The following is an 18,876-nucleotide window of genomic DNA, read 5'->3' as shown; positions in this document are numbered from 1 at the left end:
GATCTTCTTTAGTGCCGGTACCATTGTAATTCAATTACTTACTCATAAGGTAGCTTCATACTCCTTGAAACACGGTTTCCAGGGAATTTTTTCCAGGGAACAGCAGTAGGTGATCATCTCCTCACGAAGGTATAAGTACGCCAAAAACAAGAAGTAGCAGCAGCAGCAGCAAACTTTATTTTAAATAGGTACAGATATGTTTAAAACGATAACAGTTTCATATTTTGTTGTTAATTAATACTGCGTTATAAATTAGGACTACAACTATATCAATACACTTTTTCTTTATTTATTCTTAACAATATCATGCAGAGACGAAAAGTTTAGAAGTAGGTAGGTACATAATTTTACTGTAAAGAGAAATACCTAAGCAATTGCTCCAGAGCGAACGTATTTATGCGGGGTGCCCAGTATTAGAATGCCCAGCACGAGTATCTGAGAAATAAGAAAAAATAAGCGTTTGAAGTTTCCTACACTGTAAAATAAACTAACTTTAAGATGCAAGGGGCAATACTGAGCATTCTTATACTGAACTTAGTGTATAAGCACTCAACAGATTCAAAAATTGTATTGTGGAAGCGTTATCGTATATCGTGTCCCTTGAAACAAACGCCTCTAATTTAGTCAAATGTAAATAGAATAAAAAAATAACTGTCTCATAAAAAGCCCTGTTCTACAGACAAATATAATCCAAAAGTAGAAAGGAAAGGATTCTGAGGCACGCATTCCTCATAATACCATCAGGTACATTACAACCTCATAGAAACGTCTGAGCCGTTTTACATGTTCTATCTATCAATGAAACGTTTGCCAATTCTTACATCCAAATTTAAGGCATCAAAGGCCCACAGATAATTATCAAAATATGTTCCTACACTATACAACGTTACTAAAAGTTAAAACATCTGAATAACCCTCATTAATAATAATTAAATAAATCTAACAGAATAAAAGTGATTAACGCCGGCTATTCATAAATTCACAAAAAAGTTTTTCTGTTGCATTTTTACTTAATAATGAATTGGCTATAAATAAGCGATGTGAGGATGGCAGTTTTCCTAACTAGGAAAAATTGCAATTCATTAATTTATGAAGGATTAAAAAAAATAGCAGCTCGTAACGTGAATATCATACACACACAAAATTATACGAATGGAAAACCAAACACTTCATCAAAACGCATTAGCTCGCATGCTTCGGGTCAGTCTTTTGGTAACCAATAAATGCATTTGTGACTATGAATAGGTATCTTAAAGCTTACCCTATGTAATCCAGGAGAATTTTGCAGAAAAGCGCAAACTGTGTCTTTTTCTTTAATGCCGAATCTCAAATTTCAATTAATGAATACAGCCAGCGTTACGACATGAAAAATGAAGTGGTCAACGTCAAATATGTAAAGTAAACTTAAATTTAAACAGGAGTACCAAAATCTGGATCGCCTATTCCATCGACGCTAACTAAATTCGAATTATAAACATACCTAGCTAATAACTTATCCTTCTTTTGATCGGTATCTGCACCCGTTTCATCCGCTAACTCATCATTAGGACACAAACGCAACGCCTTTCCGATACGTAAATTTTGACCGTTTAGCTTAAAAAACTTCTTTGTACCTGTGCTTTTATTGATTGTAATACTAGAATTGGAGTCTAAAGAAGAAAAATTTTTTGAAAAAGTCTCCGAGAGGAAGTGATGCAAATTTTCTTCGAACTGCGGACAAGTTTCCGACGTTGCGTTCTTCTGGGTGACCTCTTCGGTATACGAGTTATCGTCTGGCTTCTCCACTTCGACCGACTTGGTGACGTCGTCCAACTCGGATGCGGTGCTTGAAATATCTGAATAACCGTCACGTCTACTAAAAATACTCTGCAACGTTTTGACGCCAAAATGCTTCTTGCTTTTGTACTTCTTGGATGGTTTCTTGTAGTCCCGATTAAATTTGTGCAAAGGGGAGCTGTCGCAACTTTCTGCCGAGTTCAAAAGGCTTTGGTCGCTCTTGACGTTCGAGATGTTCTCGTTCGAAGCGTATAGGCCCGGCTGGTTGTACGTTAAGCAAAATTCGTTAAATCTCTTCATTTCTAACAGATTGCTTTGGGTGTCAGATTTTTTTTCGGTGTTTTTGGGCGAGTGAGAATCGTTTGAAGCGGCGTCTGTCGATAAAATTTCAGAGTCTAAAAATACGTCTGTACTCGTTTGCATGGGTGATGACAAATTATCGGAGACTAAAGAATTGGTTGAACAATTCAGATTTTCGTCGCCATTCTCACGCTTTTTTAAGATTTTATGACTTGGGTTATCGATACAACTACTATTAATAACCTTATTGTGGGCATAGTTATCGGTGATTAGCAAGTTTTCCTCATTTAAAGAGTATTCGTTTGTCGTCTCAATAATATTGCTATTAATCTCCCCAATTTGCTCGTCTAGGTTATTATCGTTTGGGGTAGATGTTATAATGGAATTGTAGAGGGGTTGCGTTACATTATCGTCACAAGCTATGTCATTGTTATTCGTAAAATTATTTAAAGTTGGTGGTTCCTCGGTTCCCATTAGGTAAGACATCTGCGGTTTAAATGTGTGAGGACTTTGCCTACCACTACAATTCCTCGATTCTGTGCTGAAAAGTAATAACCGTGTAGTATAATGTAGGTACACAGTTCACATTTAATAATGGTCACTGGCTATTATTTATGTCTTTCCTCACATGTGTCAATGTCAATAAGGAAAACCAAGAAAATTACTGAAAACCGGATTGAATCAACCAACTAGTTCTCATTTAAGTGATACCAAAAACTTACTCCTTGACACTTTGGGGATACTGAGTATGTTAAAAAAAATAAGTCGGAGTCAAACAAATTTATCCAATCTCTGTTCACAATTTGTATTCCGTGCTGTGCATTCTGAAATGATTTTATTTTTGATTTATAAATTATAAAACAACGTTATACCTGGCCCCAAAGCCAAATCGTTAAAAATTATAATTTTTGAATCAGGGAGGGACTTTATGTGCACTTAAACGGCGACTTCAGGACTCTCGTGAACAAAATTAAACAAGGAAACAAAATTATTCGATGTAGGGGAGAGCGGGGTACATTCGGGCATGGGGCACATTCGGACTTTTCAAATTCACCGCCAAGGAAGCCTTTAAAAATTATAATATTCTACAAATCGTCGCCGGGTGGTATCCAAAGCTAACAACAAAAATTTCGTAAATGTCCGTTAAGTGGGTGTGATTTTAAGGCAGTATAAAGTTTTTTTTGAGGTACGTATGAGTTACTTTTACCTTCTTAAGGGTGTACAATTTTCATATTATTCAAAAATGCAATTAATAGCTAGAGAAGGGGTTTATTTGATGTTTAATAAAGTAGTCCTGGGAATAACCTAACATTGAAATAAATTGCACTGGGATCAAAGACCATACGGGGCATATCCGGACAAATAGCATGGGGTAGATTCGGACACAGATGGTGACTATCTTGTGAATTTTTTTAGGAAGAGGGGTGCCAAGGGCTTCACTTTACCAGACGCTAAGGATACTGCTTTAATATCAAAACGGGATATGTATAGTTCTGATTTCTGAAACTACCCACTCCTATAGGTAGAAATCAAAGGAACATCCAGAACCAAATCGTGCCACAACTTTAATATTAGTTTTGCTTCATATAATATGACTTAAGAGTGATTTTCCCGTATACATGAGCTACACTTATTTTTTGTTGTTGTATGCTTAAATAAAAAAATAAATGTGTACCATAGTTTATAAAGTTGTTCTTTACTAGTATTCCATTACTGTCCAAATGTACCCCCCTACTGTCTAAAACTGTCCCGCCCATGGGGCACATTTGGACAAATGCAAGCGCACAAAGATTTGCCAAATTTCTCTAAAATTGAAGCATTACGTTTCTGAAAAAAAATTTGAATATAGGTAACACACCAATGCTTATGTAAAAGTGATCCTCCCTTTAAAAATCTTACATTCCGATATCAAACCTTGCTTTTGACCAAAATCGTCCAAATGTACCCCGCTCTCCCCTACACAAAAATTACAACATTCACATTTGTAAGTTGTTCTTGCAGGGTTTGTCTGTTATCTTCTTTGAAAAATTGAAGATGTAGGTACCAAAGCAGAAGCAGCTAAATATTGTTTAAAGATAGGGCTAAGTCTCATAGAATATAAATTGTTTATCTTTTCTTGATTATTCCATTTGAAACTAGGTTTATAGAAAGAATTAAGGCAACCACATCCAAAAACATCTTCGTGTTTCAAAAGTAACTTACAAAACTATGGTTCGTGTTCACAGCCCAGACTAAAAGTACATAAAAAATGCTGCAAACTATCGATATTAAAAACCTCTCCAACAAAGCTATCTATTCTTATGTAAACTACGCTACGCGAACGTTTTATTTGGCTTCGGCATCTGCAATAACGTTGGGACACTCTGTATGTGCACTTTTTGAAATTAAATTGTAAACTTATGTTGAGGTTCAACAAGACGGGGCTCCTGCGCATACCGCCCAAATACTTCAATATTTACCCCCAGTTTTAGCGCAACCTTCAGCCAGGGGCTGACCGAGGGTTCAGGGGGTCCTGGGCTAATATTTGTAGAGGGGCCTCTACTTAATGGCGCATATGAATAAAAGGGAGCATATGCTTATACTTGCAAAATTCAAAGTAAATACTCGTAAGTGCTCCTTCACACTGGGCGACTTAGCAGCGCTGCTGAGCAGCAGGACAGGACGCAGTGCAGCGCTGCTAAACAGACCAGTATGAAGGGCACTTACGAGTATTTACTTTGAATTTTGCAAGTATAAGCATATGCTCCCTTTTATTCATACGTACATCTATTTCTATTATTTTCTTCAGAAAATTATTATTAAAATTACAGGCCTAAGGCAAACCACTGATCTATTTTTAGAACTAGACCTGTGAGAAATCAGCAGGGGAGGACTGGCACGGGGGGGCGGGTGGCGATTGCCACCTGGCCTGTAGATCATAATGGCCCGTTGGAAATTTATAAGTATGTGCTGTATTTAGTTTCTTGCACTATTAATAAATTATTAACATGTTTCTCTAATTGGGGTTGATGTTAGGTTGTTAAAAAATTCTGTTTTAATTGAAGTGTTTTAGAATGAATTTATCATTTTTTGTCGTAGCATGAAAGTGCTGAAATACAATGATAGGCGACGCACCTCGTGTGGATTGTATATTTTGTTACTTTTAATTATCAGCTGCAATTTAAAAAAAAAAACTGTATGGTAATTGATTTTCGAGAAAGGAGTACTGTTTTTGTGGTGCACCTCAGAGCTAACCCCCCCCCCCTACACTAATACTTTAATGGCCCGTAACCTATGCAATTCCACCTGGCCCGCAGTTACCCAGTCCGCCCCTGAGAATCAGAGTGACTTTCAACATGTTACTCAGTGCCTTTGGGGGAGACTACATGAAAATAGAATAATAGAGTTTTCAAGTGCTTTAGAGGAATTTTTTGAAAGAAATTTCCCTTATGTGATGGTTTTGTCCGTCCGTTCGTACCTCGTCTAACTCGAAAAGAAACATCTAAGATAGTTTAGCATCTTAATGGACTTATTGTTTTTATTAATCCCTATTGTAGTGGTCGCCAGCGGGGGCCCTGGGCTGCAGCCCCTAAAGCCCCTGCTTCAGCAATTTCTCTTAGTCACACATTTCTCTCTAATTTTTACAATATAGCCAGCGCCCTCTACTAATGGTGGACAGAAGTACAAACACTAATAATAGTGCGATTTATTGGTGTGACATGCACCTACACTTTGCACGAAGTAAAAGAAATGCAGTGTAAAGCTGGTCCTTTTATCTCTCAATAAATTTAATAAATTGTACTAAAAATGGTTTACACAAAGAATAAAACTATTAAGAGACAAAAAGGTCAGTCCTTAGTGTCATATAAAATATAACGTGATTTCGATAACAAAAAAATGAAATATAAGGATAAAACAAATATATTCTAACATGCCAACTAAAAAAAATAAAACACATTGAGAGTATTGCATTTACTACATAATGACAAACAGTGCCTTCGTTTAATGAAGATTTGTACAAATCTCTATAATACAAATTATAACAACTAAATATAAAACATCATATGGGTGTTATACCATAATACTGATACAAAAATGATAAACAAATTAATAGAATAATGTATTCAAACTTAAAAAATTACATCATATCACAACATAGATACACTTACACGAGTAGAAAAATCTACGAACTTACCGACTATTTGTAGACTCGGGCGTTCTTGGGGCAGTTGGAGTATTCATCAGGCCTGATGAATGTAATGGATGCAAACTTACCAAATCGTTTGGGTCACATACTTCATTATCGAAAAATCTAGAATCAAAATTTGAATGTTAAAAGACAGCGTCATGAGACACTAACCAATCAGAACACTTACATTTATTTTACTGAATGGAAATGGACAGTGGGAGTTGCTTACCGAAAATTAAATCCATCCTCCTCCAATGAATTATCACTGTCATCGGCGGCAATGTATTGAACCTGTAGTCTACAATCACCAGTTTGCTGTTGAAGTATATCGACAGCTTCACGATGGCAAGCCTGCCGCAAATCTCTATCGTTAACATACAAAATTGCATCACCTATGTACAGTTGTCCCGACATGGCCGCCGGCCCATTTGGTTCAAGTTCCGATATTAAAATAGGCACGCCGTGTTCACGTCCGCCCTAAAACACTCGTTGCAATCAAACTTCGACCGCTAATCAACTGATTAACACTCACCGTTATACTTATACCTAACCCCTGCCCGTTCTTCCGCTTAACCATAATGGTACGGACGTCGCCGAAATGTTGCGTATTCTCCTCGTTTATGACTGGAATGCTAGGTTTCGCAGACGCGACTTCTGAATGGTTACTTAAAATACTATTACGACGACAAGCGCGTACGACAGTCTTATGTCTCTGTAAAAGTATCTCCGATTCTAATTGCCTCCAAAGTTTATTTCGAACGTCGCCTTGCATTTCTCGCCCTGCAATTAATATCATATATTTCAATTAATTTCACTAAATTTACTTTTATCTGGCATTTAAACAGAAACACAATACTGCTTTGAGAATGTCCATGGATGTCCATTAGCCAAGCTTATATATTTAAACTACAACTATAAATATTTAAATGTATTTCGGTAGTCAATCAAGATGTGACCAAACTAACCCAGCGCAACTTGAAGAAATCAATGGAGAATGATGTGGAAAGGTAGGAGGTATGTTGGTTGCCTACGATGCGAGGTTTACCTATTCAGTGCTCATGCTCTGACATTAGCGACTTCTGCAGTCAAATGTCAGGGGCAAACGATGAAAAATTTGTGTTTCGATGGCTGTGAATTCAGTCAAATGTCAGGGGCAAACGATGAAAAATTTGTGTTTCGATGGCTGTGAATTCAGTACCTAATTGTATTTCCGCGTGCAATTAGCATTGGAGGACAAAGGTATCGAAAAATAGCTGAAAACGAATGCGGCGGAACCTAATAGGTGTGACAATGTGGCAGAAATTGAGGATATTGCTGTGAAACGTGATACCATATTCGACTAGCAGTGCAATCGAACCCCCATCGAACAATTTCTATGAGTTGGATTCAGCGAAGAGATTATGTTGACGAGGCAGAGTAAGACGTTCAATTGAAAGGATGGTTTTCAGAAAACAGTTGATGTTATCAACTGGTGAAATCTGGACCATCCACTCAGGCGAAGCTGTGGAAGTTGAAAGATATGATGCTGAACCCACTGATGTGTGACCTGTGGGATGATCAAAATTAGACTTACTCAATGGTAGCGAAAATCATAATTATACATCTTTTCCTTAGACCAAATCTTTTCATTTCCTTCACCTGCAAAGATAAAATTTTACATTGAATAAATGTTCTTAATTAGTCCAATTGTTGTAAATTTTCATCTAAAAAGGAAAGATGTTCTCATAATACTTGTAGGGATTTGTTTCTTACTAGAAACAACCAAATTCATATTCATATTTACAGTTTTTATATCGCTAATTCATTGAATGAAAAATATTTTACTAATAAAACGTTTAGAAAATAGTCGTTCACAATATGTGTAAAGCGCGGTTTAGACGCTACGATAAATTGTAACAATTTATCGTAACGATGGAATCGTTACGATTTATCGTTGCGTGTGAACAGAGGATTGTAGCGAATTATTGGAATTGGAATTGGATTGGATGGTTGATGGCGGCCGGCTTCAATTTCTGCGAATCGTAGCGATAAATTGGAATGTGTAAACAATATCAGCGATTTATCGCTACGATTTGTGACTAATGTTGCCGACGTGAACCAGTTTTGTATCCATTTAGGCTACTTGGACTGTCTCTAGCACACACGTTTTACATTTGGCGAGTGACGATCAAGTTTGGCCACTCAAAAAAAATATTTAGCGACACATGGCTACTCATAAATCATAATCGAGATTAAGATTCTATTGTAAGCAAGCAATGTAAGCAATAAAATGCAAGTATAATTTATATTAGTGGACAGAACCAAAAGACAAGTTGAAAAGTAAAAAAATAAAAACTGTATTAAACCGTGATCGACAATGAGATTGGAACAAGAAATCGTTACATGTAAACAGTACGCACTCTTTCGATTTATTGAACGATAAATTGAACAATCAGATCGTTACGATTTATCGAAGCCAAGATCGTAGCGTCTAAACCGCGCTTAACGCAACCACCGCGCGGCGGTAATTTGACTGCTCCCTAATATGATATTGCGGTGTACGCCACACATGCCTACGTGTATTGTGTGTTGCCAACTTTTTGACGCAAAATGGCGGCCGAACTCCTATTGTCGCCACTGTCTCTATAAAGTCACTGTACGCACGCCGTGCTTTTATTATTCCGCAAAATTGGATAACTGATATATCAGCCTCAAAACTCTCAGTAATTAAAATGCTTGTGATGTTAGTTAATGCAGAAGGAATTTAAACATTAGTGTTTTTTGGCAAATATACAGAACTAAAAAAATCTTTATAAGCATTAACTATTAGTATAGTAGGCGGATCAATAATCGGTCTTATATATATTGTGGGGGGCCAGGGATTGCGATTGATGCTAGATTAGATGATTTTGCTAGGCAATTGCTTCTTAAAAAAACAGGAAACCAACTGTTTTTCAATAATACAAGGTATACAAATTCTGCCTTCACTACCTTGTGTTTATTATTATACCTTTACCAGGAGAGTAATTATAATTACAGTTAAACTCATTTAGTAGAACCAATCTTTATTTCTGCTTCAACAGAATACTACTATTAGCAACCCATCACAGTTGCTATGAAAGCTGGTCTTTACGAGAACCGAGTGGTATGTACTGTCTACAAGGCTATCCATAACCAATCATTCAAGCAAGCATAGCGATCCAAGTCCTGCATGGTTTAAAATATACAAGCCCCATGCCGCTACTGACACAAAGATAAGTAAATTCGGCACTTGAATGATTGTACCTAACATTGACTAAGTTATTTGGTTTCTTTAAAAAATAGAGGTACAAACACCTACTTTTAATTCCTGTACTGTTGCATAAACGGACATAACAAAACATGGACATGGTGTTTCAAAATAATTTATTACTATTATTCCGAAATTCTGTTTCTAAATTAAAAAATGGTAAATACCGACCAAATATGAATTTATTTGTATACCAACCGTTAGGATGGCTGTAAAATGTGCAGAAATGTCTTTTTAGACTTTCGCGCCTTTATTTTACGTTAAGTTCTATATTTATTCAGAATTATTACTAAATTGACATTGACAATGACATGAAAACAAGGCGAATATGAACATTTATTATGTGGTGACGCCTTCTCTCACCCGAAACACATGTTAAAAAGTAATAAAGTTATAGTAACCATTCATTTAAACTCCACTTACCGAACACGTGTTTTGAATCTAATAATAAACTGTGCACATGTTCTAAATTGAACCAAAATATTAGTCGCACAACAGGTACGACCATACCTACCCAGAAGTTGCAATTGCTGAATTCTACCGGCGAGCTCCTTATCTAAATACTGCGCCGCAAGTTTGGCTCCGTATACTTCACTATTCAAGGCGACAATGGAATTGCGTAAACTCCCATTCTCCAACTGCAATTGCGAATTTTCGGCGCGATACTGTGCAAGTTCAACTAAGGCCGGACTAAATTTCAGTTCATCCTTCTCTTTAATAGCTAAAAAGGGTTGTGTTCAAAGATGCAAAGACGTCACCACCGTACCTCCGTTACTGAGATTATGCGTTGGACTACTTTTGATTTCGTTTTCGAACTTTTTCTTAATATTACTGGCATCAGGCTCAAATTTAGAATTTTGCACCTTATTCCCGGTTATGGTAGGTAGTTGAGACAATTGTGAGGTGTGCAGTTGCAGAAGTAAATTGTGCAGTTCTTGCTCCAGCAGTTCCCTTTTTGCCCTTGACTCTATTAATTCTGCGCGCATATGAATAAGTTCGGCCTGCAAAAAAAAATTAAAATGAGTCGGATTTATTTTTATCGTTCACACAACTTTGTAGCAAATAAACGAATTGATTATCAAAAAAACCCGAGCACTTACAAGACAGAAGCATTAAAAAATAGCAATTAAACTTAAGTGTTTTTTTATACAATTTGATAGAGGCGCTATAACAATTAATTTATTTATAAACATGTTTAAAGGGGGACTAAATCGACTTTATTTACTTATAGGAAAGTAAATAACGGACAAAGCACACAAAGAAGATAATTGTAATCGATGATAATACAAGAAAACGGTATTAGCGCTTCTAAGAATGTTATTAACAACTTTTTGTTCATTGTAATTGCGTAAGAGGAATTTTTAAAACTCAAACCCCTAAAGACATAAAAACTTGACATTGCTAAAAGAAATGTGTAATTTCAAATAGACTGTCTGGATTTCTCGACTGACCAGACAAATTTCATTGCCTACCACAACATTTGTGAGTGTGCTTCATAAATTATGGATGTCCTGTTTTCTTATGTAGTTATGTGCGGTATTCTTTACCCTGTTTTTGCCAACCCTTCGCCTATTAGTGTCGATCAGAAAAAAGTTAAGGACGAAGTCAACTGGCAGGTGAGCAATTATATTAAGTAGATTGTTTTATGCTACAATTTTTCCCGCAATGCTAACAATAGTTTTTCATACAGGATGCACCAAAACGTTATTGTCATTATTTACAAAAAATTGCACTACCTCTTTCCAATGCTGTACCCTATCCACACTATCTAAGTAAATGAAAATGATCCCACTGTTATTACGCATCATTGCTAAAATTACTATTTAAACACAAGGTCTAATAACACAATACCTTTGGCGCACGCTGTATATACCCAACAATGTACTACTGAATGTGCACATAACGTGAGACCAATATGTTCCCAAGGCACATTGTTAGTCATTATTATTTGCACTATATATTAGCCTACTTCTCGAAATGTCTAGGTCGTCTACAAACTGCAAGCTGTAATCACCACAAAAACAGTGAGACTATTTGCTTAAGAAGATCATACTTCTCCCCATGTACATTTTATAAAGTATTTTCTAAAGCCATGGTTGTTGCAATAAGTAAATGCCTTATTGATACTGACTATTTGTTTATTATTTTATCTGGAGTTTTAACTGTGGCTGCCATACCAAACCAACCCCCCCCCCCTCATTATTCACTTACAAAACTACAGTGTTTGAACCCAGCAGTTTCTCCAAGCTTGCTCCATCTCAAATGGCAATGAAAAAGCGTTTTTTTTTAATTTTGTTGTTGTATTTGTTCAAATAAAGGCAGAAAAAATTAAAACGAAATCTGCAAATTTCGGTTTTTCAGATATATCTTCGGAAGCAATTTTCTGGTTTTCTTTACAGCGTGATAATAACTCTAATGGCACAACTTTTCCCTAATTTGTCAATCGTAGTATCTTCTATGGTTTATGACAACCCCATGATAGACCTCCTCATGGTACAATAAGACAAGGTATGCCTATACGTAGGGTTGCCATCCGTCCGGATTTTCCCGGATTTGTCCTAGTTTAGGGGGCGTCCGGGCGGGGTTTCATTGGTAGTCCGGGTTTTAGAACATCTAGTTTCTGTCAAAATTTTAGCCAATAAGATAAACTTTTAAGCGCCAGTCAGCTTTGGTTACAATTTTTTAAAACATCGAATCTTCAATTATACTTGGAGTTATTGAAAATTGCCTAGAGCTTTGTTTTTGCATTCCTGCTCATAATGCGAACGTTGAAAGAATATTTTCACTAGTGGCATAACAGTGGACCAAAGAAAGGAATTTATTGAATATTGAAACAGTCTAGTCAGTGATAAAAATAAATTAAACAAATATAGCAAACGAGCTCCTGGGTATGGCTATAGCATGTGCAATACCAAATTTTAAACCTGATGGTGAGTTTTGCTTTTATTTAAAGTGTATATGCATGAAATTTCATTTAATTGCTTCCTTAAATAATAAAGTAGGCACTGCGCATGCGCAAAACCAAATTTTGAACTGGCCTTAAATTTTCTTTTATTCCAAGTGGCTATGTATCAAATTTCATTTAAATACCTTCATAAATAAGAAAGTTTGCAATTCAGCGGTCTGTAAATGGTCGAGATGCGGAATGGCCACTGTGAATACTGATCGATTAGGCTCAACTTTTGGAATTCTGTTTTGTATGGCTAAAGCTATGCGCATATTGAATTTCATGCAATTCGGTTCATAAGTTCAAAAGGGCCTACATTATTTTCTGGTCTACATTGCCAATTCACGATTCACTCCGATCTAGAAATTTGATAAAGAATCCACTTGCAAAATTTCATCGTAATCGGTCCATTCGTTTACGAGTTATCGTGCTAACGGACGAACAGACACCGCAAAATTATAAACTCGCTAGCAGCTCGTTAATAAAGTACAATTTCAAAGACTATTTCTTTAGACAATATTTTTTTATCAAATTCAGTTGATATGTCCGGGTTTATAGTCCCTAAATCCAGGGTTTTCACGCTTCCTGTCCTAGTTGGCAGAGTTTTGAGATGGCAACCCTACCTATACGTGACGTCATTGGGATAACTTGGCTCTACCGTTCAATAAAGTAATCGGGTTTGTATAGTCCTACCAGTTAATAAAAGTGTATCCCCTTTACGGATGTGATAAGATTTGTTCAATCCATGTCAACTGCGTCAAGTTTCGCACATTAAACTTACGAAGTGTCAATTATTGCATGTTATCAATACAAATATTTAAAGTTACAATAAAATATGTAAGTAAAAAAAGTAAAAATTATATTAGCGTTTTCAAATAAAGACGAGACCTCTAGCGGCAATAAAAAAAACTTAAAAAGCTAATTAAATTTCTGAAATAAGTATATTAAGTGGTACGTTTAGCTTCTTTGTGGCCTTATATTTATATCTAAATGCATTCAGTATGATTACTCAACCAAATTAATTGAGTAATTGCAATGGCACTTCTAATTCAAGCATGAAACGTGTGTCATTTTCAAACTTGGCGGTGATTCTTGTGACGTCATTGGGATAAAAACGTCATCTGCGTTTAGTTATGGGCATACCTTGTCTTATTGTACCATGGACCTCCTTGTATCTTGGGACCCAGTACGTATGCCTCCTTTTCTTTTGCTTTTACCTTTACATAAGTAAAAGGTATAATAGAAATTTGAACAATGTGAATCTTCGGTAAAGGGTAATCCATCTTACGCTCTATGTATTCTTTCCTGTTTGAAATCTTTTTCTTCTGTGAATCGTACAGTTTATGTGTTCCACCGTGTCTCGCACAACATACATTTTTCGCTATGTGCCGAATTGTACATGTCCAGTCAGGAATTGTGTGAGATTCTCCATGCGGTCTGTTCATCCATATTTCAAGGTCTTTTTTGTTAGTTCTGCTTTACCATTTTTATAAGTCGTATTCCGTTTTCTCCTCCTGAATTCTTAATTCCCCACTCCACTCTGTGCCTTACAATATCGCATGCATAGCAATATTTCTTTTTTTTGCAGTTCTGTGCCTTGTGGACCTTTTCTGTGCATTTGAAGCATACCCCTCCGCCTTCTTCGATTTTGCAGGTTTCTTCTCCGTATCCTACTGCCTCTGCTTGTGGCTCTGTTTGGGTTTGCATTTCTCGGGTTTCCTTTTTGTTTGTTTTTTCATGTTGTGCCTCTTCTCTTCCTGTCTGTCTGTTCAGGATAGCTAGCATGTCTATCATTCTGAGTTGGTTCGTAATGCTTCTCTGCATTCCCTTATCTCCTTCTTAGTCTTAGTACTGATATGTATTAGTATTTCTTTCTGTAGTCTAGTTTCAGTTTGGAGGAGTTCCTTGAATTTCCCCTTTTTTATTCTCTGTCATACTGCTTATAATAAAAATAATTAACAAAATATATTATTAGCCTCGGAAGAGTGCGACTATAAACACTGTGTCACGACATTTTTATATATTAGGTATGAGCACTTAAATAGTCATCAGTACTGATCTGCTATCATAACATTTCTTTTGTAGAACCTTCAATTAACACTACTATCAATAGAAGAGAAACTACGAAATCTGGAAAGCTTCGTAATCGTCCAATGCGGAACGAGGTTTAACGGGAAAATCGACTATTATGGACGAAAAATTGATAACATCGAAAAAACGCTGTCGAAAATGGAAATGCAAACGAAACTCGAATTAGAAAAAATTTCGGAGAACATTAGTAGTAAAAATTTTAAGGAAGATATTAGTAATGAACGCATAATAAGAAACATTGACATTGTTCATGAGAAGCTTAATCATAAGCTTACAGCGATTGAACAGCGAGCCGATTTGTCTACAATTAAAATGAAGGTGAGTAGAAGTAGAACCTCACTGCCTGGCGAGTCATGGGGCAAGTGACCCTATATCTATCTACTCACAAGGCTCAAATCTTACTATGTTGCAGAACATTGGCGAAACAGTCACCGCTAAGTTAGAAAAGCTGGAGGACAATTTCATGATACGAGACAGTGACGTCGAGACAGAATTAAGCGAGGTCGTTAACGCAATTGACGATTTAAAAACGGGACATATAAGCTTCGAACAAAATATGATCAAGCTAATCACACAATCAACTGAGGTAAGACTCCTAGAGACTGTAAATGAAAGGGTTTGATGTAATAGCTTTGTAGACCTTCGAAAATTTGCTAACAAATCAATATACACGATTGGAAAGTGCCTTGGATACCACTACGAAAAATATAACCCAAAATATACAGGGTGTACAAGAAACTATGCAAAAGGTTTTAAACGAAACTGAAAATACTACAGAAATGATAAATGTTTCTAAAGAGGAAGTGTTTGACAATATGAATGAATATGCAAATAAGGTAAATAGCTCTAACTTTCCCTCGAACTTTCCTATAGACCACAAAATATATGCCCAAATGTTTCCCAGAACCTACTTCTACTTTGAGAGGTACTCCTGATTAAAAATAAAGACAAAATCAAAAAACGAAATCTTTATTTTCATCATTCTTAAATATAACCAAGTGCATTTTAACTGTTAATTTTAGATCATTGATATACACACAGATTTGTGGAACAAGGCAGATTTCATTACTTCCAAAGTGCACGAACTGTCAAAAACAGCTACCCTGAGTAGAAACGAACAACAGAACAGCCTACGTGGTCTCACGGTGCAACTGGGCCGCCTGTCTGGAAAACCGCACTTCCAAGTCGATTGTGAGTAACGTTAATTGCGACTTTCTTTACCACTGAGAACCAACTTTTAGCACAAGATTACAGCAAATTAGACGAATTAAACAAGAAAATTGACGAAAACTTCCAAAACGTCATGTTAACGCAAAATATGTTCCTCGAAAGTTGCCATCGTGTGCAAATGGATGAAGCTCAGATTGAATCCCAAATTGGAGCGGTGCTAAATAAGTTGATTGACACCTTTGAAAATAAGTAAGTGACTACATGTTGGGGTTTCTAAAGGTTCATTCAATTTCAGAACGTCAGTTACCGTACAAGATATTCAACGATTGGAACAATCCATAAACACTCACGACTCCGCCACAAAGCAGTGTCTTCAGAATACTTTAAATAACGTGCAGGATCTCTTCAAAGTGGTCAAGGATGAGCATCTTAAAATTTTGCAAAACATTAATAAACAAAAAGAGAACATTGGGATTATCGGCGATTTATTGCAAAATATTACGCATTCGAAAGAAGAGAGGTTAACACAAACTGTATTAGAGACAGTGAAGGTAACGACATCGATTTCATGTTATTCCGCTCCACTTTTATTTCGCCTTGCTTTTTTCTCCTTTTGTTCATTTCAGATTAATTTCTTACTATTAATTTCTCCGCCCTATCCTCTCCCTGTATTTTCACTAGCCCTTTTTCTTATTTACTCCATCTGTATTCTTCGTCTTCTTATCATTAATTTCCAACTTTCTTGCCGCTTCGTCTTTCTTCATATGTTAGCTAGTTATCTACGTATATCCCACTTTCATTTACCCCTCATAATTTCCCTCTTCTTTTGCCATGTTAATTCCGAATCTATTACCTTATTTCACCTACTTCAATTGTTATCGCCTCTATTATGTTCGCCTACTTGCAGGTTTTCTATGAACTATCCTTAAGGAGGAGTTTCCATGCATAATGCCCATAGGCCATAAAAGTGCACTTACTATTTCCTTAATAATTCTCTACGTGTAAAAAAATTGCTGTGACAGGCACAGATACACAGAAAACGTCAAATATTGACAGTTTTTTGTTACTTACACACTTGCGCTGCCCAGATCTTCCTTTTAGATCTAACAATATGTGTACCAAATTTGGTTCCAATCGGTTTAGCCGGAAATGAGAGTACGGACAGACCGACCCCATCCAAAAAGTCCAATTTGGGCCCCACATGGACACCCAATAAAGCACACCCTGATGGTTGCAGAATAGATATAGGACAAAATTTATTAGGGTCTCCGTAATCTCTTTGAACAGTATTTTTTCAATCGTAAACAAGTTTTTAAAATCAAATAGCTTGACAAACCACTTGATATTTCAAGTAGTACTTTGGAAAATAATCATAAAGCAAAAAGTACCTACCTGCATAAGCCGACATCAGATTAACTTAATAACTTAATCTCAAATTTAATTACTGTACCTGTTGTAGTGTAGGTATATTATTAAAACCTTACAGAACTTTCCATGAATTTAATGATGCATTTCATCAATGAACAATAGCCAATTGCTGATTTTATATTAGAAACTATTACAACAACTTATATTTGATATTTTTTTTTCAACAGGAATTAGAAAAACAAGTTGCTGAGAACTCAAACATTCTAAGTAATCAGAATAACATAACAAAACTGCTTTTAAAAATCAACTTACAACAAAATTTTAACTTCTCGACATTCATAAGCAGTGTCACAACAGATTTAAGTGACATCAAAGAGAACACGAATACTTTATTTGTTAATACAGATAAATTTGCAAATCTTATAAGAACAATCACTGCAGGTGCCAACACTACTGGACCAAATATTGAAGAACTAATAAGGAAGATTTTCGTAAAAACACCTGACCCCTCCATTCTTGACAGCGACCACTTTAAGATTACACGAAAAGGGATTGAAAACCTAATAAGATCGCTTAACCACACTGGCACCTTCTCGGAAAAAATAGATAACTACACATACAGCGTTAGGGACCAAAATCACTTGCGCATTGTAAAATGTTTACCACATTACTTGGACATTATTGATGTACGTTTTAATCCAGATGACGAATTATTAAATTGTACCTCGTCTAAAATAACAAGATCTCCCAGTTGCCTGCCGAATTATCTCGACATCATTGACGTTAGATACAATCGCGATAACTGCACTACGGCATCAACTGAAACTGTGGAGACTTCCAGAGTATTAACCGAGCGAAATGATCAAATTATTCAACAAGTGGCAGAAGATTGGGGCGAATACGCCGAACTTACAACAGGAATTGAAGAAGAAGGGCACATAACATTTTCAAATGACAATAATACTAATCCGTAGTTTTGTTAAAGCTATCGTAATGAAGTAATAAATGGTGCTATTACTAATCTCTTATTACATTTACCTCAATCTTTGCGCTGCTTTGAAAGATGGTTTGCGACTTGTGGGTGAGTTGAGCAAAGCACGAGCTTAAAGTGCATAACTTTTGCCGCACTCTATACACTATGTCAAGTTCCTCTGGATCCAATTCGCCTGAAAACAAGGTAAATGAAAAAGGGAAAGAGGAGACCAAAAGGCAGAAGAATGGATAACACTTACCTATAGCTAAATCTAAATCTACAAATGCTTTATCAAATTCTTTTTCTAGTATATCTAACCATCTAAATCCTACACTAGCCATTTTATTTAAATAAAATTAAGCTTGTGTTGGATTGTAACTTATAAGGACTACAAACATGTCAAACGAATTGACGTTTGTCAAATCGCTGCCATCTTAGATTATTTTTGAGTTTGGTGAGATACGGTAGTTACAGCCATTGAGTTGGGTTCAATTACGAAAATTATTAAAAACAGCTGATATCACTACATTACAGTTGAACAAAAACATCAATATTGTTGAAAAAACTATTGCAAATAGATTTTAAACTTTCATTATCTTTGCTGGAGCTTACTCTTAACTTGAATTTATAAGAATTCCATAATGTTTAAAGCAGCTTTCAAAGCTGTGGTCCAAAAATTTTTTTAATGTTATTTTTGCCATTATTTTTGAGTGGGCGGGGTGTCAGCCAAGGCTGCTCTACCAACCCAACCTACTATACATTTACAAATATCCATGCCCGAACCAGGGACTCCGGCTTCAACTGAACTGCGACAA

The 18,876-nt window shown here is 36.2% G+C and overlaps 2 protein-coding genes across 2 annotated transcripts; one reads left to right on the top strand and one right to left on the bottom strand.

The window, feature by feature from the left end:
* Window positions 1-212: 212 nt before the first annotated feature.
* Window positions 213-18,494, bottom strand: LOC116170594. Its single transcript, XM_031487095.1, has 8 exons — window positions 18,321-18,494; window positions 18,127-18,254; window positions 10,279-10,513; window positions 10,027-10,233; window positions 6,777-7,024; window positions 6,474-6,721; window positions 6,251-6,367; window positions 213-2,617 (listed from the first exon to the last, which is right to left on the bottom strand). The coding sequence occupies exons 1-8, from the start codon at window positions 18,400-18,402 to the stop codon at window positions 1,411-1,413; spliced, it is 2,472 nt and encodes an 823-aa protein (XP_031342955.1). The 5' UTR covers window positions 18,403-18,494; the 3' UTR covers window positions 213-1,410.
* LOC116170595 lies at window positions 10,792-18,109 on the top strand. Its single transcript, XM_031487097.1, has 8 exons — window positions 10,792-11,128; window positions 14,545-14,868; window positions 14,963-15,136; window positions 15,189-15,386; window positions 15,573-15,741; window positions 15,792-15,969; window positions 16,016-16,271; window positions 17,316-18,109. Exons 1-8 carry the CDS (start codon window positions 11,015-11,017, stop codon window positions 18,060-18,062), a joined length of 2,160 nt encoding a protein of 719 aa, XP_031342957.1. The 5' UTR covers window positions 10,792-11,014; the 3' UTR covers window positions 18,063-18,109.
* Window positions 18,495-18,876: the final 382 nt, after the last annotated feature.

The sequence above is a fragment of the Photinus pyralis genome, unplaced genomic scaffold, assembly GCF_008802855.1.
Source record: "Photinus pyralis isolate 1611_PpyrPB1 unplaced genomic scaffold, Ppyr1.3 Ppyr1.4_LG5, whole genome shotgun sequence".
NCBI lineage: Eukaryota > Metazoa > Arthropoda > Insecta > Coleoptera > Lampyridae > Photinus > Photinus pyralis.
This window is presented reverse-complemented; position numbering and strand designations above follow the sequence as displayed.